This window comes from Ascaphus truei, chromosome 7, assembly GCF_040206685.1.
Source record: "Ascaphus truei isolate aAscTru1 chromosome 7, aAscTru1.hap1, whole genome shotgun sequence".
In the NCBI taxonomy this organism is placed as follows: Eukaryota; Metazoa; Chordata; class Amphibia; order Anura; family Ascaphidae; genus Ascaphus; species Ascaphus truei.
Genome location: NC_134489.1, coordinates 106,387,644 through 106,411,895, shown reverse-complemented (window position 1 = coordinate 106,411,895; position 24,252 = coordinate 106,387,644). Strand labels below are relative to the sequence as shown.

General features: G+C 45.0%; 1 protein-coding gene across 3 annotated transcripts in view; it reads right to left on the bottom strand.

The window, feature by feature from the left end:
• PTPN4 (protein tyrosine phosphatase non-receptor type 4) overlaps positions 1-24,252 on the bottom strand; it is a 117,194-nt gene that overhangs the window by 27,285 nt on the left and 65,657 nt on the right. For all 3 annotated transcript variants that reach the window (XM_075609769.1, XM_075609770.1, XM_075609771.1), the window contains exons 14-15: positions 17,133-17,267; positions 15,896-16,054 (exon numbers count right to left, since the gene is read on the bottom strand). In XM_075609769.1, the coding sequence (XP_075465884.1) occupies positions 15,896-16,054; positions 17,133-17,267 (294 nt within the window). The remainder of the gene's footprint in view (positions 1-15,895; positions 16,055-17,132; positions 17,268-24,252) is intronic.

Sequence of the window (24,252 nt, the reverse complement as noted above, 5' to 3'; positions counted from 1 at the left end):
CCACCTCTCACACAGGGCTCCTAATACATCTATTATACAGGTACCCACCTCACACACAGGGCTCCTAATACATCTATTATACAGGTACCCACCTCTCACACACAGGGCTCCTAATACATCTATTATACAGGAATACACCTCACACACAGGGCTCCTAATACATCTATTGTACAGGTACCCACCTCACACACAGGGCTCCTAATACATCTATTGTACAGGTACCCACCTCACACACAGGGCTCCTTATACATCTATTGTACAGGAACACACCTCACACACAGGGCTCCTAATACATCTATTATACAGGTACCCAACTCACACACAGGGCTCCTAATACATCTATTATACAGGTACCCAACTCACACACAGGTCTCCTAATACATCTATTATACAGGTACCCACCTCACACACAGGGCTCCTAATACATCTATTATACAGGTACCCAACTCACACACAGGGCTCCTAATACATCTATTATACAGGTACCCACCTCTCACACACAGGGCTCCTAATACATCTATTATACAGGTACCCACCTCACACACAGGGCTCCTAATACATCTATTATACAGGAATACACCTCACACACAGGGCTCCTAATACATCTATTATACAGGTACCCAACTCACACACAGGGCTCCTAATACATCTATTGTACAGGTACCCACCTCACACACAGGGCTCCTTATACATCTATTGTACAGGAACACACCTCACACACAGGGCTCCTAATACATCTATTATACAGGTACCCAACTCACACACAGGGCTCCTAATACATCTATTATACAGGTACCCAACTCACACACAGGTCTCCTAATACATCTATTATACAGGTACCCACCTCACACACAGGGCTCCTAATACATCTATTATACAGGTACCCAACTCACACACAGGGCTCCTAATACATCTATTATACAGGTACCCACCTCTCACACACAGGGCTCCTAATACATCTATTATACAGGTACCCACCTCACACACAGGGCTCCTAATACATCTATTATACAGGTACCCAACTCACACACAGGGCTCCTAATACATCTATTATACAGGTACCCACCTCACACACAGGGCTCCTAATACATCTATTGTACAGGTACACATCTCACACACAGGGCTCCTAATACATCTATTATACAGGTACCCAACTCACACACAGGGCTCCTAATACATCTATTGTACAGGTACCCAACGCTCACACACAGGGCTCCTAATACATCTATTATACAGGTACCCACCTCTCATATACAGGGCTCCTAATACATCTATTATACAGGTACCCACCTCACACACAGGGCTCCTAATACATCTATTATACAGGTACCCAACTCACACACAGGGCTCCTAATACTGTACATCAATTATACAGGTACCCAACTCACACACAGGGCTCCTAATACATCTATTATACAGGTACCCAACTCACACACAGGGCTCCTAATACATCTATTATACAGGTACCCAACTCACACACAGGGCTCCTAATACATCTATTATACAGGTACCCACCTCACACACAGGGCTCCTAATACATCTATTATACAGGTACCCAACTCTCACACAGAGCTCCTAATATATCTATTATACAGGTACCCAACTCACACACAGGGCTCCTAATACATCTATTATACAGGTACCCACCTCTCTTATACAGGGCTCCTAATACATCTATTATACAGGTACCCAACTCACACACAGGGCTCCTAATACATCTATTGTACAGGTACCCACCTCACACACACAGGGCTCCTAATACATCTATTATACAGGTACCCAACTCACACACAGGGCTCCTAATACATCTATTATACAGGTACCCACCTCACACACACAGGGCTCCTAATACATCTATTATACAGGTACCCACCTCACACACACAGGGCTCCTAATACATCTATTATACAGGTACCCACCTCTCTTATACAGGGCTCCTAATACATCTATTATACAGGTACCCAACTCACACACAGGGCTCCTAATACATCTATTGTACAGGTACCCACCTCACACACAGGGCTCCTAATACATCTATTATACAGGTACCCAACTCACACACAGGGCTCCTAATACATCTATTGTACAGGTACCCACCTCACACACAGGGCTCCTAATACATCTATTATACAGGTACCCAACTCACACACAGGGCTCCTAATACATCTATTATACAGGTACCCAACTCACACACAGGGCTCCTAATACATCTATTATACAGGTACCCAACTCACACACAGGGCTCCTAATACATCTATTATACAGGTACCCACCTCTCACACAGGGCTCCTAATACATCTATTATACAGGTACCCACCTCACACACAGGGCTCCTAATACATCTATTATACAGGTACCCACCTCACACACAGGGCTCCTAATACATCTATTGTACAGGTACCCACCTCACACACAGAGCTCCTAATACATCTATTATACAGGTACCCAACTCACACACAGGGCTCCTAATACATCTATTATACAGGTACCCAACTCTCCCACAGGGCTCCTAATACATCTATTATACAGGTACCCACCTCTCACATACAGGGCTCCTAATACATCTATTATACAGGTACCCACCTCACACACAGGGCTCCTAATACATCTATTATACAGGTACCCACCTCTCTTATACAGGGCTCCTAATACATCTATTGTACAGGTACCCAACTCACACACAGGGCTCCTAATACATCTATTATACAGGAACACACCTCTCACACAGGGCTCCTAATACATCTATTATACAGGTACCCAACTCACACACAGGGCTCCTAATACATCTATTATACAGGTACCCAACTCTCACACAGGGCTCCTAATACATCTATTATACAGGAACACACCTCACACACAGGGCTCCTAATACATCTATTGTACAGGTACCCACCTCACACACAGGGCTCCTAATACATCTATTATACAGGTACCCACCTCACACACAGGGCTCCTAATACATCTATTATACAGGAACACACCTCACACACAGGGCTCCTAATACATCTATTATACAGGTACCCACCTCACACACAGGGCTCCTAATACATCTATTATACAGGTACCCAACTCACACACAGGGCTCCTAATACATCTATTATACAGGTACCCACCTCTCTTATACAGGGCTCCTAATACATCTATTGTACAGGTACCCACCTCTCTTATACAGGGCTCCTAATACATCTATTATACAGGTACCCAACTCACACACAGGGCTCCTAATACATCTATTGTACAGGTACCCACCTCTCACACAGGGCTCCTAATACATCTATTATACAGGTACCCAACTCACACACAGGGCTCCTAATACATCTATTATACAGGTACCCAACTCACACACAGGGCTCCTAATACATCTATTATACAGGTACCCACCTCACACACAGGGCTCCTAATACATCTATTGTACAGGTACCCACCTCACACACAGGGCTCCTAATACATCTATTATACAGGTACCCACCTCACACACAGGGCTCCTAATACATCTATTATACAGGTACACACCTCACACACAGGGCTCCTAATACATCTATTATACAGGTACCCAACTCACACACAGGGCTCCTTATACATCTATTATACAGGTACCCAACTCACACACAGGGCTCCTAATACATCTATTATACAGGTACCCACCTCACACACAGGGCTCCTAATACATCTATTATACAGGTACCCAACTCACACACAGGGCTCCTAATACATCTATTATACAGGTACCCAACTCACACACAGGGCTCCTAATACATCTATTATACAGGTACCCACCTCACACACAGGGCTCCTAATACATCTATTATACAGGTACCCAACTCACACACAGGGCTCCTAATACATCTATTATACAGGTACCCAACTCACACACAGGGCTCCTAATACATCTATTATACAGGTACCCACCTCTCACACAGGGCTCCTAATACATCTATTGTACAGGTACCCACCTCACACACAGGGCTCCTAATACATCTATTATACAGGTACCCAACTCACACACAGGGCTCCTTATACATCTATTATACAGGTACCCACCTCACACACAGGGCTCCTAATACATCTATTATACAGGTACCCACCTCACACACAGGGCTCCTAATAAATCTATTATACAGGTACCCAACTCACACACAGGGCTCCTAATACATCTATTGTACAGGTACACACCTCACACACAGGGCTTCTAATACATCTATTATACAGGTACACACCTCTCATATACAGGGCTCCTTATACATCTATTATACAGGTACCCAACTCACACACAGGGCTCCTAATACATCTATTATACAGGTACCCACCTCACACACAGGGCTCCTAATAAATCTATTATACAGGTACCCAACTCACACACAGGGCTCCTTATACATCTATTGTACAGGTACACACCTCACACACAGGGCTTCTAATACATCTATTATACAGGTACACACCTCTCATATACAGGGCTCCTAATACATCTATTATACAGGTACCCAACTCTCACACACAGGGCTCCTAATACATCTATTATACAGGTACCCAACTCACACACAGGGCTCCTAATACATCTATTGTACAGGTACCCACCTCACACACAGGGCTCCTAATAAATCTATTATACAGGTACCCACCTCTCATATACAGGGCTCCTAATACATCTATTGTACAGGTACCCACCTCACACACAGGGCTCCTAATACATCTATTATACAGGTACCCAACTCACACACAGGGCTCCTAATACATCTATTATACAGGTACCCAACTCACACACAGGGCTCCTAATACATCTATTATACAGGTACCCAACTCACACACAGGGCTCCTAATACATCTATTATACAGGTACCCAACTCACACACAGGGCTCCTAATACATCTATTATACAGGTACCCACCTCACACACAGGGCTCATAATACATCTATTATACAGGTACCCACCTCACACACAGGGCTCCTAATACATCTATTATACAGGTACCCACCTCACACACAGGGCTCCTAATACATCTATTGTACAGGTACCCACCTCACACACAGAGCTCCTAATACATCTATTATACAGGTACCCAACTCACACACAGGGCTCCTAATACATCTATTATACAGGTACCCAACTCTCCCACAGGGCTCCTAATACATCTATTATACAGGTACCCACCTCTCACATACAGGGCTCCTAATACATCTATTATACAGGTACCCACCTCACACACAGGGCTCCTAATACATCTATTATACAGGTACCCACCTCTCTTATACAGGGCTCCTAATACATCTATTGTACAGGTACCCAACTCACACACAGGGCTCCTAATACATCTATTATACAGGAACACACCTCTCACACAGGGCTCCTAATACATCTATTATACAGGTACCCAACTCACACACAGGGCTCCTAATACATCTATTATACAGGTACCCAACTCTCACACAGGGCTCCTAATACATCTATTATACAGGAACACACCTCACACACAGGGCTCCTAATACATCTATTGTACAGGTACCCACCTCACACACAGGGCTCCTAATACATCTATTATACAGGTACCCACCTCACACACAGGGCTCCTAATACATCTATTATACAGGAACACACCTCACACACAGGGCTCCTAATACATCTATTATACAGGTACCCACCTCACACACAGGGCTCCTAATACATCTATTATACAGGTACCCAACTCACACACAGGGCTCCTAATACATCTATTATACAGGTACCCACCTCTCTTATACAGGGCTCCTAATACATCTATTGTACAGGTACCCACCTCTCTTATACAGGGCTCCTAATACATCTATTATACAGGTACCCAACTCACACACAGGGCTCCTAATACATCTATTGTACAGGTACCCACCTCTCACACAGGGCTCCTAATACATCTATTATACAGGTACCCAACTCACACACAGGGCTCCTAATACATCTATTATACAGGTACCCAACTCACACACAGGGCTCCTAATACATCTATTATACAGGTACCCACCTCACACACAGGGCTCCTAATACATCTATTGTACAGGTACCCACCTCACACACAGGGCTCCTAATACATCTATTATACAGGTACCCACCTCACACACAGGGCTCCTAATACATCTATTATACAGGTACACACCTCACACACAGGGCTCCTAATACATCTATTATACAGGTACCCAACTCACACACAGGGCTCCTTATACATCTATTATACAGGTACCCAACTCACACACAGGGCTCCTAATACATCTATTATACAGGTACCCACCTCACACACAGGGCTCCTAATACATCTATTATACAGGTACCCAACTCACACACAGGGCTCCTAATACATCTATTATACAGGTACCCAACTCACACACAGGGCTCCTAATACATCTATTATACAGGTACCCACCTCACACACAGGGCTCCTAATACATCTATTATACAGGTACCCAACTCACACACAGGGCTCCTAATACATCTATTATACAGGTACCCAACTCACACACAGGGCTCCTAATACATCTATTATACAGGTACCCACCTCTCACACAGGGCTCCTAATACATCTATTGTACAGGTACCCACCTCACACACAGGGCTCCTAATACATCTATTATACAGGTACCCAACTCACACACAGGGCTCCTTATACATCTATTATACAGGTACCCACCTCACACACAGGGCTCCTAATACATCTATTATACAGGTACCCACCTCACACACAGGGCTCCTAATAAATCTATTATACAGGTACCCAACTCACACACAGGGCTCCTAATACATCTATTGTACAGGTACACACCTCACACACAGGGCTTCTAATACATCTATTATACAGGTACACACCTCTCATATACAGGGCTCCTTATACATCTATTATACAGGTACCCAACTCACACACAGGGCTCCTAATACATCTATTATACAGGTACCCACCTCACACACAGGGCTCCTAATAAATCTATTATACAGGTACCCAACTCACACACAGGGCTCCTTATACATCTATTGTACAGGTACACACCTCACACACAGGGCTTCTAATACATCTATTATACAGGTACACACCTCTCATATACAGGGCTCCTAATACATCTATTATACAGGTACCCAACTCTCACACACAGGGCTCCTAATACATCTATTATACAGGTACCCAACTCACACACAGGGCTCCTAATACATCTATTGTACAGGTACCCACCTCACACACAGGGCTCCTAATAAATCTATTATACAGGTACCCACCTCTCATATACAGGGCTCCTAATACATCTATTGTACAGGTACCCACCTCACACACAGGGCTCCTAATACATCTATTATACAGGTACCCAACTCACACACAGGGCTCCTAATACATCTATTATACAGGTACCCAACTCACACACAGGGCTCCTAATACATCTATTATACAGGTACCCAACTCACACACAGGGCTCCTAATACATCTATTATACAGGTACCCAACTCACACACAGGGCTCCTAATACATCTATTATACAGGTACCCACCTCACACACAGGGCTCATAATACATCTATTATACAGGTACCCACCTCACACACAGGGCTCCTAATACATCTATTATACAGGTACCCAACTCACACACAGGGCTCCTAATAAATCTATTATACAGGTACACACCTCACACACAGGGCTTCTAATACATCTATTATACAGGTACCCACCTCACACACAGGGCTCCTAATACATCTATTATACAGGTACCCACCTCACACACAGGGCTCCTAATACATCTATTATACAGGTACCCACCTCACACACAGGGCTCCTAATACATCTATTATACAGGTACCCAACTCACACACAGGGCTCCTAATAAATCTATTATACAGGTACACACCTCACACACAGGGCTTCTAATACATCTATTATACAGGTACCCACCTCACACACAGGGCTCCTAATACATCTATTATACAGGTACCCACCTCTCACACACAGGGCTCCTAATACATCTATTATACAGGTACCCACCTCACACACAGGGCTCCTAATACATCTATTATACAGGTACCCACCTCACACACAGGGCTCCTAATACATCTATTATACAGGTACCCAACTCACACACAGGGCTCCTAATACATCTATTATACAGGTACCCAACTCACACACAGGGCTCCTAATAAATCTATTATACAGGTACACACCTCACACACAGGGCTTCTAATACATCTATTATACAGGTACCCACCTCACACACGGGGCTCCTAATACATCTATTATACAGGTACCCACCTCTCACACACAGGGCTCCTAATACATCTATTATACAGGTACCCAACTCACACACAGGGCTCCTAATACATCTATTATACAGGTACCCACCTCTCACACACAGGGCTCCTAATATATCTATTATACAGGTACCCAACTCTCACACAGAGCTCCTAATACATCTATTATACAGGTACACACCACACACACAGGGCTCCTAATACATCTATTATACAGGTACACACCTCACACACAGGGCTCCTAATACATCTATTATACAGGTACACACCTCTCACACACAGGGCTCCTAATACATCTATTATACAGGTACCCAACTCACACACAGGGCTCCTAATACATCTATTATACAGGTACCCAACTCACACACAGGGCTCCTAATACATCTATTATACAGGTACCCAACTCACACACAGGGCTCCTAATACATCTATTGTACAGGTACCCAACTCACACACAGGGCTCCTAATACATCTATTATACAGGTACACACCTCACACACAGGGCTCCTAATACATCTATTATACAGGTACACCTCACACACAGGGCTCCTAATACATCTATTATACAGGTACCCAACTCACACACAGGGCTCCTAATAAATCTATTATACAGGTACCCAACTCACACACAGGGCTCCTTATACATCTATTGTACAGGTACACACCTCACACACAGGGCTTCTAATACATCTATTATACAGGTACACACCTCTCATATACAGGGCTCCTAATACATCTATTATACAGGTACCCAACTCTCACACACAGGGCTCCTAATACATCTATTATACAGGTACCCAACTCACACACAGGGCTCCTAATACATCTATTGTACAGGTACCCACCTCACACACAGGGCTCCTAATAAATCTATTATACAGGTACCCACCTCTCATATACAGGGCTCCTAATACATCTATTGTACAGGTACCCACCTCACACACAGGGCTCCTAATACATCTATTATACAGGTACCCAACTCACACACAGGGCTCCTAATACATCTATTATACAGGTACCCAACTCACACACAGGGCTCCTAATACATCTATTATACAGGTACCCAACTCACACACAGGGCTCCTAATACATCTATTATACAGGTACCCAACTCACACACAGGGCTCCTAATACATCTATTATACAGGTACCCACCTCACACACAGGGCTCCTAATACATCTATTATACAGGTACCCACCTCACACACAGGGCTCCTAATACATCTATTATACAGGTACCCAACTCACACACAGGGCTCCTAATAAATCTATTATACAGGTACACACCTCACACACAGGGCTTCTAATACATCTATTATACAGGTACCCACCTCACACACAGGGCTCCTAATACATCTATTATACAGGTACCCACCTCTCACACACAGGGCTCCTAATACATCTATTATACAGGTACCCAACTCACACACAGGGCTCCTAATACATCTATTATACAGGTACCCACCTCTCACACACAGGGCTCCTAATATATCTATTATACAGGTACCCAACTCTCACACAGAGCTCCTAATACATCTATTATACAGGTACACACCACACACACAGGGCTCCTAATACATCTATTATACAGGTACACACCTCACACACAGGGCTCCTAATACATCTATTATACAGGTACACACCTCTCACACACAGGGCTCCTAATACATCTATTATACAGGTACCCAACTCACACACAGGGCTCCTAATACATCTATTATACAGGTACCCAACTCACACACAGGGCTCCTAATACATCTATTATACAGGTACCCAACTCACACACAGGGCTCCTAATACATCTATTGTACAGGTACCCAACTCACACACAGGGCTCCTAATACATCTATTATACAGGTACACACCTCACACACAGGGCTCCTAATACATCTATTATACAGGTACACCTCACACACAGGGCTCCTAATACATCTATTATACAGGTACCCAACTCACACACAGGGCTCCTAATACATCTATTATACAGGTACCCAACTCACACACAGGGCTCCTAATACATCTATTATACAGGTACCCAACTCTCACACAGGGCTCCTAATACATCTATTATACAGGTACCCAACTCACACACAGGGCTCCTAATACATCTATTATACAGGTACCCAACTCACACACAGGGCTCCTAATACATCTATTATACAGGTACCCAACTCACACACAGGGCTCCTAATACATCTATTATACAGGTACCCAGCTCACACACAGGGCTCCTAATACATCTATTATACAGGTACCCACCTCTCACACACAGGGCTCCTAATACATCTATTATACAGGTACCCACCTCACACACAGGGCTCCTAATACATCTATTGTACAGGAACACACCTCACACACAGGGCTCCTAATACATCTATTATACAGGTACCCACCTCACACACAGGGCTCCTAATACATCTATTATACAGGAACACACCTCACACACAGGGCTCCTAATACATCTATTATACAGGTACCCACCTCACACACAGGGCTCCTAATACATCTATTATACAGGTGCCCACCCCACACACAGGGCTCCTAATACAACTATTGTACAGGTACCCACCTCACACACAGAGCTCCTAATACATCTATTATACAGGTACCCACCTTACACACAGGGCTCCTAATACATCTATTATACAGGTACCCAACTCACACACAGGGATCCTAATACAACTATTATACAGGTACACACCTCACACACAGGGCTCCTAATACATCTATTATACAGGTACCCACCTCACACACAGGGCTCCTAATACATCTATTATACAGGTACCCACCTCACACACAGGGCTCCTAATACATCTATTATACAGGTACACACCTCACACACAGGGCTCCTAATACAACTATTGTACAGGTACCCACCTCACACACAGGGCTCCTAATACATCTATTATACAGGTACCCAACTCACACACAGGGCTCCTAATAAATCTATTATACAGGTACCCACCTCTCTTATACAGGGCTCCTAATACATCTATTATACAGGTACCCAACTCTCACACAGGGCTCCTAATACATCTATTATACAGGTACCCAACTCACACACAGGGATCCTAATAAATCTATTATACAGGTACACACCTCTCATATACAGGGCTCCTAATACATCTATTATACAGGTACACACCTCTCATATACAGGGCTCCTAATACATCTATTATATAGGTACCCAACTCACACACAGGGCTCCTAATACATCTATTATACAGGAACACACCTCACACACAGGGCTCCTAATACATCTATTATACAGGTACACAACTCTCACACAGGGCTCCTAATCCTAATACAGGTACACAACTAGTCTAATGAATAAAGTAAAAGCCAGAACCGCTTGAATAGAGCAAGGTTAAAAAACGAATGTCAAGCACATATTCTGGTACAAGTAATGAATGAAATACCCAGGACACTCGTCATATTAATCCAATAAAAGCAAATCATATTATTTGCACAGAAATAGAAGATTTATAAAATTGACGACACCTCTCCGATAGCCACTGAAAAAAATGTCATATTTCTAACACGATTCCAGCATCACAAAAGTGGTAAGAGACGAATATACAAGACCGATTTCTCTCTAACTTTTTAAAGTAAACCCTGTTGATGATAATAGCTGGTGATCCAAGTCAGGGGCGGGCAACGCCAGTCCTCAAGGGCCACCAACAGGTCAGGTTTTTAGGATATCCCTGCTTCAGCACCGGTGGCTCAATCAATGGCCGTGTCTTCGGCTGAGCCACCTGTGCTGAAGCAGGGATATCCTTAAAATCTGACCTGTTGGTGGCCCTTGAGGACTGGAGTTGCCCGCCCCTGTCTATAGCCACCCTGTGATATACAGTATCTGCCCACTGGGGATCTTACACACCCATATGTCTCCCACGACTTCCTGAAACATTGACAAAATAACAATTAAATGCAACCCACCTGGCAAATATGTATATCTGATCACATTAATTGGTTGCTCACATGAAGGATACAATGCTTGTTTTATAGTTTCCAACAAACTTTTGTCACAACTGTAATTATTAAAAATATGTATATATTTCCAGTGTTTTCCTTTAAAAAAATTAAAAAAGTGAACGTTACCCAGATAACATGGATATCTCAAATTGTACAAAGCAAACCCGTGTGCGCGTTTCAAACCTTATTTTAAACTTTCTATGAAGTTCTCACTTTTTAACATATATTTACCACATCCTGAAGCTAATCATCAAAGTGTCCGTGTCCTTTCTGCCCACGGCGAGCGACACGCGGATCGCTGTGTGAAGGAGGCAGCCTAATATCCAACATCCAAGTTTTAACCCCACTTTAAATGCCCTGTGTCACATGGGCCAATGGGAAGTCCTGAGGGGGACTCGGAGGCCGAGTACCTCCAGAACCAGAGGGTCCCCGGAGCTGGAGATCGCGCACACCTCACAGGGACCCCCGGGTCTCATCTTGGGGGGGCAAGGAGGGTGGAACAGTAGTTTCTTGTGCTGGTGACAGCCAAAAAATGACAACTATATGTCAGCGGGGTCACCGGTAGAAAGTCAGCGATGTCAGCGGGGTCACCGGTATCAGCGGGGTCATCGATAGAAAGTCAGCAATGTCAGCGGGGTCACCGATAGAAAACCACCGATATCAGCGGGGTCACCGATAGAAAGCCACCGAAATCAGCGGGGTCACCGATAGAAAGTCAGTGATGTCAGCGGGGTCACCGACATCAGCGGGGTCACCGATAGAAAGCCACCAAAATCAGCGGGGTCACCGATAGAAAGTCAGTGATGTCACCAGTAGAAAGTCAGCGAGGTCAGCGATAGAAAGTCAGCGATGTCAGCGAGGTCACCGGTAGAAAGTCAGCGATGTCAGCCAGGTCACCGATAGAAAGTCAGCAATGTCCCCGGGGTCATCGGTAGAAAGCCAGCGATGTCAGCGGGGTCACCGATAGAAAGTCAGCGATGTCAGCCAGGTCACCGATAGAAAGTCAGCAATGTCCCCGGCGTCATCGGTAGAAAGCCAGCGATGTCACCGGGGTCACCGATAGAAAGTCAGCGATGTCAGCGGGGCCCCGATAGAAAGTTAGTGATGTCAGCGGGGTTACCGGTAGAAAGTCAGCGGGGTCACCGGTAGAAAGTCAGTGATGTCAGCGGGGTCCCCGATAGAAAGTCAGTGATGTCAGCGGGGTCACCGATAGAAAGTCAGTGATGTCAGCGATGTCACCGATAGAAAGTCAGCGATGTCAGCGGGGTCACCGATAGAAAGTCAGCGATGTCAGCGATGTCACCGATAGAAAGTCAGCGATGTCAGCGGGGTCACCGGTAGTAAGTCAGCGATGTCAGCAGGGTTACCGATAGAAAGTCAGTGATGTCAGCGGGGTTACCGATAGAAAGTCAGCGATGTCAGCGATGTCACCGATAGAAAGTCAGCGATGTCAGCGGGGTTACCGGTAGAAAGTCAGTGATGTCAGCGGGGTTACCGATAGAAAGTCAGTGATGTCAGCGGGGTCACCGATAGAAAGTCAGCGATGTCAGCGATGTCACCGATAGAAAGTCAGCGATGTCAGCGGGGTTACCGGTAGAAAGTCAGTGATGTCAGCGGGGTTACCGGTAGAAAGTCAGCGATGTCAGCGGGGTTACCGATAGAAAGTCAGTGATGTCAGCGGGGTTACCGATAGAAAGTCAGTGATGTCAGCGGGGTTACCGATAGAAAGTCAGTGATGTCAGCGGGGTTACCGGTAGAAAGTCAGTGATGTCAGCGGGGTTACCGATAGAAAGTCAGTGATGTCAGCGGGGTTACCGATAGAAAGTCAGTGATGTCATCTCACAATTACATTGTAGCTTTCTATTGGTCTTCGGAGCAAGTACTAACCCTGTGGCCATTTGGTTTCCAGGGGCAGAACCGTGGGAACAAGGGGTGCGCCAAACATTGGGGGCGGGGGAACCAGAGCATTTCCGAGGGACCCCTCGGTTCGGGCAAAATAAATTGGCTTACCTAAGGAAATGTAACCATGCTAATAGAAAATATTATTTTACTTTTTTTCTCATAATGACGACTTGATTGACCGAAGCACGGTTGAATGGGTTACATGTCAGTGATTGACGAAGCCCGGTTGAATGGGTTACATGTCAGTGATTGACCGAAGCACGGTTGAATGGGTTACATGTCAGTGATTGGCCGAAGCACGGTTGAATGGGTTACATGTCAGTGATTGGCCGAAGCACGGTTGAATGGGTTACATGTCAGTGATTGGCCGAAGCCCGGTTGAATGGGTTACATGTCAGTGATTGGCCGAAGCACGGTTGAATGGGTTACATGTCAGTGATTGGCCGAAGCACGGTTGAATGGGTTACATGTCAGTGATTGGCCGAAGCCCGGTTGAATGGGTTACATGTCAGTGATTGGCTGGTATATGTATATAAAACATGACAGTATCATTTTTTTCAATCTTTAAATGTTTCCACAACAAAATGTTTTGGATGTTTGTGACATTTTCAGCAAGTATAAATACCTCTTGTGAGCACATTCACGCCTCAGACAGCCCTGCCCTTCCCCATTATCTCTTGGCATACAGCGCTTCCACTGCAGCCAGGGACTCTGGGTAATGACATGTAAATGAGCACTCCGTGTCACCTTTTGCTTCTCGTCTATTTTAACATGGGACCGCTCTACCCTGAGGCCTGTCGCATTACACAGCTTTTCACCTCAGCCCGGGTTAAAGGGCAGAGCCGGTAACCCTCCTCACAGACTGTTTATGAATCATTGTGTCTACCAACAAACTGCCAATCTGGCTTTCCCCAATGCTCGTTATGCAAAGTCCTAACGATGCGATCACTGGCCAGACAGCTACAAGTAGATAAAAGGAGGATTCTCCTAAACCAGCTGGAAACAATGACGTTCATTTGAACAGGATACAAGTCTCTTCCCATGAAAACACAAGGGCGATTTAAACTTTCTAAAAACTCCGTTACGTTGAAAAGAAGTTAAAAAAAAATAATTGTTTGGTCGCCATTTTTGACTCCCACTTTAAAGGTATCATTCACCGGAAGTGTGCGTCCCACAGGAAACCAAACCACTTGTATGTATCGGTACATACAATGCTCTCTGCTGATTTTTTTGCATCTAGATCAGGGCTACTACTTAAGTCCCACCAACAGGCCAGGTAGGAGGGATATCCTTGCTTCAGCACAGGTGGCAAAGTAGTGGCCCTGTCGAAGACTGCACCCACCTGTGCAGGGATAACCTTAAAACCTGACCTGTTGGTGGCCCCTGAGGACTGGAGTTGGCCACTCATGATCTATATCCCACGATACACATTAAATAAGAGAATTGCCAGTCATCAGAAGACATGAGAAAATAAACACACACAAGAAGACCCCTTGGGGATCCTACTGCATGATTAAAGAGACGGGAAGTCCTCCTTACAGAGAGCAGAACCAAAAGCAACCTCAATATTGTCTAACGTACTTTAACAGGTCATGAGTAGGCCGTCATCCATCATTACAAATCCCCAAAGGCAGGAAAAAATAAATGATAGTCACTTGGCGCAGTATAAAAATAACGGCAATGCAGTAATATTACAGAAAAGGGCGTTTTACATTACAGAAGCACCGGCTGCCGCTCAAACCCACACATATCATGAGATGGAGAAGGCTTACTGTGGGGAGTCCAGGACGATGCTGTTGGCCTGGGTGGAGGACGGAGATCTGTGGTTGGCAAAGACTTTGCCTGGAGAGGTGTGAACCATGTGGTCCACCAGGTGGCCGACGGAAGAAGGGCGGAGACGTGTCCCCTCCTGAGTGAATGCAGAATTCCGGCTGGGTCAGAAAGTAAGAAGAACAGTGAATAGGACGTTTCACTTCTGACGAAGTTATAATTAAATGTGATCCCTGGGTGACAGGGATTGCTGCTCGGACATAGTATGGGATACATGTGCAGGTTGGACCCTGAGAGTTCACTGCGCTTAAAGCTGCAGTACAGCCAATATCCTGCATGTGTGTTTTTTTAATAAATCAGTTCTGTAGTAAGAAAAAATACTTTTAGCATTTTCTGTTTAAAAAACAACAACTTTGAAAGACCAATTTTCTTGTATTCTATTTTAACAAGCATGCTTGTTCCTATAGCAACGGTTTACATTCCCCATATTTAAAGATGTCGTCAAACTTTGCCGATCAATAGACGGAGAACGAATTGACCGGCCGCTATGCAGTTTTTAGGTAATTAGAGATTGCCCACATGAAACTATTGAAGTAAAAAAAAAAAAAAAAAAAAAACGGGAGCCTGAACTGCAGCTTTATGTGGTTGATGGACACTTTATAAGACAAAATCGGCGTTTCTGCACATGGGTGCCCGATAACCCAGGGGTGCCTCAGACTAACATTAAAGGTGCCGGGACGAAAAAACAAGTGTAGTACTTTTCGTGCTGGGTGGCCAACACCAGTCCGAGGGCCGCCAACAGGTCAGGTTTTAAGGATATCCCTGCCTCAGCAAAGCGAAAGAGAATAAACGCTGCGCGCCAAATAAATGAAAGTAAGAGATGATACAGTTACCGGCGCTCCCATCCATGAACGAAGGGCTGCAGCTAATCCTCGGTACACAAAGAAAGATGGAGGACAGGGAGACCATTGCGGTCGAAACTTCGTGTTCGCTTAAATAAATATTTTCATTTTTCAAATCCGTGTGCCATGTCCTCAATCCCTGCATCAGCACAGGGGATGCAGTCTCCAACTGAGCCACCTTTGCTGAAGCAGGGATATCCTTAAAACCTGACCTGTTGGCGGCCCGTAAAGACTGGAGATGCCCACCCCTGCTGCAAACCAATGCTCTGCCAACCCCCTTTCTGTTATGTGACGTCTGGCCAGTCATGACGCAGGGGTCCTGCACAGAACGACTTACTGATTAGGGGTCCCGGGCGGTGAGCGGGAAGGCAGGCTTTGCGTTTCCAGTCTCTCGTTAGATAACGAGTTCCTGCTCACTATATCCCAGTCCATCTCGCTGACCAGTTTACGGGACAATGGTTTGCTTGGGGACCTGCGTACACAAAAGCATTTTATTTACAATAAAGCAGCATACGCGCTCAGTTCTTTCCAGCAAATGTCTTAATACCTGCAGCATGTCAGAACTTTTCGCCTTTATATACATTTTTATTACGCCTTTCGCTGGCAGGACGGGCTAGCAACGTATTGCACGGGTCATTGATACAGGTTTTACTGCTGTAGTTTGTAGCTGTATACATAATACAATCGTCACAAAACCCTGCCCCACAGGGCTTCCAATATAGTTTCTGGTGCCCAAGGTAAATAATTAAAGATAATTTCTCCAAAGCCATGTAGAACAGACAGCGGTTTTCCTAATTCACGGGTCAGTGCTATTCTCTCAACCAGTGGGAAAATATATATGTTTTTAACCCTGTGAGTGTCAGAGGGGTGGCAGCACCGGAGTGCAACCGCTCTTCTGATACCGGCGATCACGTGACCGCTCCTCTGGTTTGGGGGTGCCCTTTAGCTACGTCTAACGGGTACCATTATATAGTAACCTAAATCGCTACAAAAAAACTTCAACAAAAGTTCATATTTTACACGGCATGTGAGGAGGGCTTTCACTGGAATTGTTCTAAATTGTTGCCACTTTCCAAAACTGCATCATCAAGAAGGGTCGATATAGACAATAATCAGTTAAGTATTAGTTTAAGTTTTTTTTTAAATATATTGAAGGTTTCTCGATTACTTTGAAGGGCTAATCTATATGCATGTAATCTTTATTCTGATAAGCCTGCTGGTGGAAACGACTCTTTCGAGGGCAAAGTGTCACCGTCCCTAAAATTATGATGCCAGATAAACATTTGATGGCAAAGTTAAAGGACTAGACGGCTGTACATATTACCTTCACTTCTCCCTTTAGGAGTTTGCTGCTGTTTAAAGTATTGGCCTTACATATATGGAAAATAAGATAACAGATCCTGCACTCCTACCAATTTGGCTAAAATATACTAGCGACGTGTTTACACTTAGGCCAAAGTCTGTGTGACAAAGGAGCCATTTGGCTGCATCTTTTGATCAAAACATGATTCAAACCGCCAACCTCGTCATCGTGTCCCAGTATATTTCAGCCCAAATTGGTAGGAGCGCTCAGATCTGTTCTTTTGTTTTCCAAAGTTAAATTAGTGCCATGTAAGATTACATTCACAGTATCCCCGATGAAAATAAAAAAAACATTCAAGTGACACGATAAAGTGAGCTTTTCACTTTAACACATTCGATTACAAGTGAGCCAGCAATAATAGCAAAAGCATTGGAACGATGTGCATTTCTGGTCGGTTCCTTTGATCACCCGGTTTGTTTCATTGAGCAGCAATCCTAGGCCTTTTCACTTGTTCAGAGGATATTTTAATGGATACAATTGACAGTTCTCACAAGCCCAAGCCACGTATTTCTGTTCCATAATACGGGCGACCCCCTGAAACGGCGTCCGACTGGTCCGGATGATGTCATTACACAAATAAAGCCACCTCGTGCTGCAAGGACTCACCTGACAGGCTCAGTGTGGGCCGAGCATGCAATCTCGCTCCATGACAGGCACGGCTTAGTGTGTCGGGGTAATATTAGGGTTTTCTGACTCTAATAAACAGTTTTGAACCTCGGAGACCCACCCACTCATGCCTTTTCTTCTGCATTTCCTGTTGTGAGCGGCAACTTGGTTCAGAAGTCACCACAATGCTGAATTTGTATTTCATAGCGCACTCTCCCAGACTCACAGTTTCATTTCTTAATGCTCAACATTAACCCCGCCACCACCAAAACAATGCCAAGCGCACCCAGGATTATTCTCTGCCCCACATTGCCGTGCACCTCTGGCACGCAAGGGGTCAAAAACGTGACATTTACTTTTTTAATTTACATTCTTTTGTGTGAGACAAGCAGTTTAATGCTTTCCACAGCGAGTCCCACTTTAAAAGAGTAAAATAAATGTACTCAAAAATGGTTTCGGTTATTGCCTTATTCTGTGTGAATTTAAACACGTATATTTTTGAGCTATGCCCCAGGCCTCTTATATTTTAAACCCGGGGTCTCAAACTCAGTCCTCAACGGACAGCAACAGGTCATGTTTTATGGATTTCCCTGCTTCAACACAGGTGGCTCAAGCAGGGATATCCTGAAAACCTGACCTTTGGGTGGCCCTTGAGGACTGGAGTTGGCTACCCCTAATCTACAATCAGGGGTGCGCAAACTTTCCCCCCTGCGTAACCCTGCCTGCTCGCGCCCCCCTCTTTCCTTGTCCTCGGCGTCAAATGACGCCGCTGAGTCACGTGACCCTGCTGCGTAATTTGAAGCAGACTTGATGTAGTGACGCGTCGCCAAAGACAAAGTAGTCGATATTGCAGAGGCCTCACGCGATCCCCCAGCATGTAATTTAAATGCAGTGGGGAAGAGAGCGGGGCCTCTGCAATCGCCTCCCCCCTGAAAAATCTTGCGCTCGCTCCCCACTTTGCGCACCCCATGTCTACATCATTATAGATTATCAATACATTTATTTGCATCTATAGCTGCATGAAATGTAGTGAACAGCTGGATGAGCATTCTCTGCACTTTGTATCCAGTATGCCCACTCTGCCCAACATGCACAGGACTAAAGCAATGCCCCTTCTGTGCATCTCAAATGTGTCAAATCTCCTCTGCCCTAACGGAGATCAGCTCCCCCACAGGGTCCTAAACCACACTCAATATTACCGGGCGTGAAGTGGGAGTGAGCACTGACCTCAAAAGGAAACACTTATTTCATGTATTGAGAGGATCTGCATGTTGGGGCCAGTTTAATATTTTCTCTAAGAAAAAGCTTTATGGAAGTATATAGGGATAGTCCATTCGGTAACACACTGCAGGCTCATTTTCAGGGATATAAAAGGCAAAAGGGGCTGATTCTGTAAGTGCTGAAGCATCTGATCGGGTAGTTTTCGCACTAAATTCCCCGTTTAAGTTGCATTGTATCACACTGAATAAGTCACCATGTCTTCTTCCCAAGTTACACAGGCTACATAAACTAAATGGTGTGTACAGGGTCTTCCCAAAAACAAAGGTCTCTTGTACATGTGAACGCACAGAAACAGCTTCTATAACATTTCAGAAGATGCTGGAGACGGATCTCTGTATATCTAACAAGGGGAGATAATTAACCGCATGTTCGGGTTTCCATTATTGACTTAACGGGCTTGTGGAGCTGCTACATATAGTGAGAAATGTGCTCCAGGCAGTGTCTGGTAAATACGAGATAGGAGTATGGGTGTTCCTATTTAGAAAAAAAACCCATCCTGTAACTAGCAGACACCACAAATGTGATGCGATGAGCTGCGTTTCATCTGAAGAGTTATTAAAAACAGAGCATGTGTACGAACTGGACTCGTCGTGCAATCTCAGACATTGGGGGCTATGCACAAAGCAGTGATAAGTGTTTTTAAGCGAGATAAATGCTTTATGGCGCACATTTTTTAGCAATAACTGTGTTTTGATGATAAAAGGCCTTTTAATCACGATACTGCAGTGTTATCACTGCTTTGTGAATCACGCTGCACGCAATATTGCGCCATAAAGGCATTTATCTCACTTATAAAAAAAACTTTGCACTGCTTTGTGCATAACCCCCATAATGCCTTGGAGCAGATTTTTGTCAATGTTCGAATATAACGGACATCAGAATAGAAATAAAAGAAGATTTTGCTGAGAGAACGAGGAGCCGAAATGATAAAGGATTCCTACAACGAGAAACTCAAGAGTTTATATCTACAGAACATTAATCATATTTAACATGCTTAAATAGAGTTTGATTTGTTGCGAATAGCCACTTCTATCTGACCCTTTAATACTTGGAGAGGAATGAAAGTTGGGTAATGAATCATGAGACCTGACTTCCCTTCTTTCTCCTTCAGCGACGGAAGCACGGATGCAAAGCTCTTTGTACTGGGCCTCTCATACACAGGATGTGTTAAAAAGAAGTGACACCAAAGGAATCAGTGAAACACCTCCTACATAACGTTATTGCATCTAAAACTATGATACACAATGCAAATGAGAAAGCAATTGGCTTCCAAACCACGTGCTGTTTGCTGGCAAACAGTAACAAATCACACTTGGCGTTGATTGTAAAATATTTTATCATTAGGCTACACAAAGCAGCACAACAAGTTGGTGTTTTTGTTACAGGATTGAAGCAAGGGGTCTCTGGAGCTGAGCTGCATTCATTTCAGTTCTGGGGCCCCAAATACTTACCTCCACATGGGGTGCCGCTATCTCCTTTATGTTTGAATGCCACTCGTCACGCAAGCCAATAGGAGGCCGCAAGGGATGACATCACGACTTCCTATTGGCCCGCAGGACGCGGGACATTTAAAGCTGCCATTATTTTAGCCCCAACAATCACCGTCGGAGCGGCTACCTGCAGAGAAACAGGCACCCCCTATTATGAAGGCAAGTACCTCAGGAAGCAGGGGGTCCCCGAAGCTGAAATTAGCACAGCTCATCTCCGTGAGACCGCCTGCTTCAAACCTGTAACAAAACAACACAGCATTAACTTTAACATTCTGTGTGTTTTTCATATAGAGCATTGGTGCAGTATTAGGCCTTGCCCCCGCTGCCTGCTACAGCGTCCGCTGTGGCGGACGCTGCGCTCACTTTAGCCCTCCCCGCAATGGCGCCGGGCCCGCTGCGAGGGGGGGCCGCAGCGCTCGCGCGAGAGCTACTCCTGCTCTCAATAGAATTGAGAGCAGGAACTCGCGTCGAGCGGCTAGGCACGCCCCCCAGTGGTTCAGCCAATGAGGGCGAACCTGCCGGGTGACGTCATGGCCGCGCCCCCGTCACTCCTCCGCCACGCCCCCCCCCCGGTCTCTGCTCCATAGTGATTTCAGCCATGCGGAGGCGCGCTGAGACTGAGGGAAAGCAGATGCTTTCCCTGGCCTTAGACCGCACGCCGTCCGGGGGCGTGTCGGGGGGGGGGGGGGGGCTGCGACATCACGGAGCTGGTTCGCCCTCATTGGGTGAAACGCTCACGTGACCGGCCCTGCGCTCCGGCGAGCGCAGAAACTAAAAAATGGTTTAAGACCTATGCTTCCGCACGCTTGCGGAAGCGTGCACGAGCCCCTGCTAAAGCCGCTCTCATTGCGGCTGCAGGGGCTCACTGCCGAGCAGCAGCGGGCGCTGACCATGCCCGAGGCCTTAGATAATACTTACTGTATTTCTCCCCCCCCCCCCCCCACTCTGAGTTATGTATCAAGCTTCCTTGATTTGCTAGAACAACCATTTAGGAAGCCACAGCACTTCCTCTTTTGACCTAGGCGGCCATATTGTGAACCCTGGGAAGCTGGATCTTCACCGATCGATCATGGGAGAACGGATCGATCGGCTGCTTTGCTTAAATAATTACATTCTCTTAAAAAGTAAGCAAATGCTGCATCTATTTTTTTTTTAAAGTGCCAATGCACTTTAAGAACTGTCAAAGTAACATCAACTACCTCCCCAAAGTCCTGGGTAATAATTCTGGTTAATGGTATCATTTGAACCACATAGTAACTGTTTATTTTGTTTCTTAAAGTACATTTTTCATAGCCAACCCTTAAAAATGAACAAGCTTTTCAATATTAAGCAATAGTGACTACAACTACTTACATACTTGGAACTTCAAAGATGCTTCTACTTAGAAAAAACAGGAGTATTCTGAAACGGAATGCATCGGACACCCTCCGAACACGAGTACAAGGAATAACTACCGCAGATACACATGTTCTCGTTACACGGCTGTGCTCACAGGTGCCAAACCCAACATATCAAACCTGGCAAGTCAGAAGTGACACTTTACACCGATGATACAGTGCAGCAGGGGCGGCCAGCTCCAATCCTCAAGGGCCACCAACAGATCAGGGTTTACGGATATCCCTGCTTCAGCACAGGTGGCTCAATCAGCGGCTCAGATTGCGCCACCTGTGCTGACTCATGAATGTCCTGAAAATCTGACGGTCCATCAGGACTGGAGTTGCCCACCCTTGCCCCACTGCATACACGTACTCACGGCTGTATTCCCCATGCAAATAAAATGCTGCTTATTTTTGCATGTTTTAATTAGTATATTAGTCAGATTTCTGTTGTAAATAAAAGGCGTTTAACAAGCAGTGGTGGTGGTTAAATAAAGCAATTCGTACAGCAATTATTATTCTATAGCTCCTATTCCAAATCGACTATAATGTCCAAGATATTTTCCCAGTGGTCCGAAAGTCAATGTCACGTTCAATCCATTGCAGACAAATTGCAAAAACATTACGGGCGTGAATACATAAACAGATCCGGCTGGAAGGGAAATCCAGTCCAGAAGACGGGGGGTGCCAGGGTTTCAGAAATTAGGAGCCACAGCTGTGGTGTGAGTCAGAGGCAAATGTATAATTAACAAATAACAAAATAAGAAATATATTGTTAGTGCCTGAAACTAAACATAATTCTCAACAAAAATACACAGAATGTAAACCATACATAACATTATATGGCGTGCTTTTATCTGCCGGCGGTATCTCAATAATACTACCATGTAAAGAAGCCTTTCAATCGCTTCCGAGATCTTCATTGGATGCAAGTTCAATAAGTTGAATACAAAAAAAAATGTTAATAGCTGAAGGAAGTGTCTGAGTGACCCTGAGGGCTGGCCAACTCCAGTCCGCAAGGGCCATCAACAAATCAAGTGTTCAGGATATCCCTGCTTCAGCACAGGTGGCTCAATTGAAGACCACCACCTGTGCTGAAGCAGGGATATTCTGAAAACCTGACTCGTTGGTGGCCCCTTGAGGACTAGAGTTTCCCTCCCACCCTGCGCTAAAGGATTGCATGTTTAAAATAGCGTGCCAGGGAAAGAACCTCATTTTTCGGCAGGTATATTGGGTTACATGCCATTCTGGGTAACCGGTAGTAAAAGATCACACACAAACCTACTCTATATCATTTGGCAAACCATAAACACAGCGTTCGTGTCCGGGGTCCTTAAAATA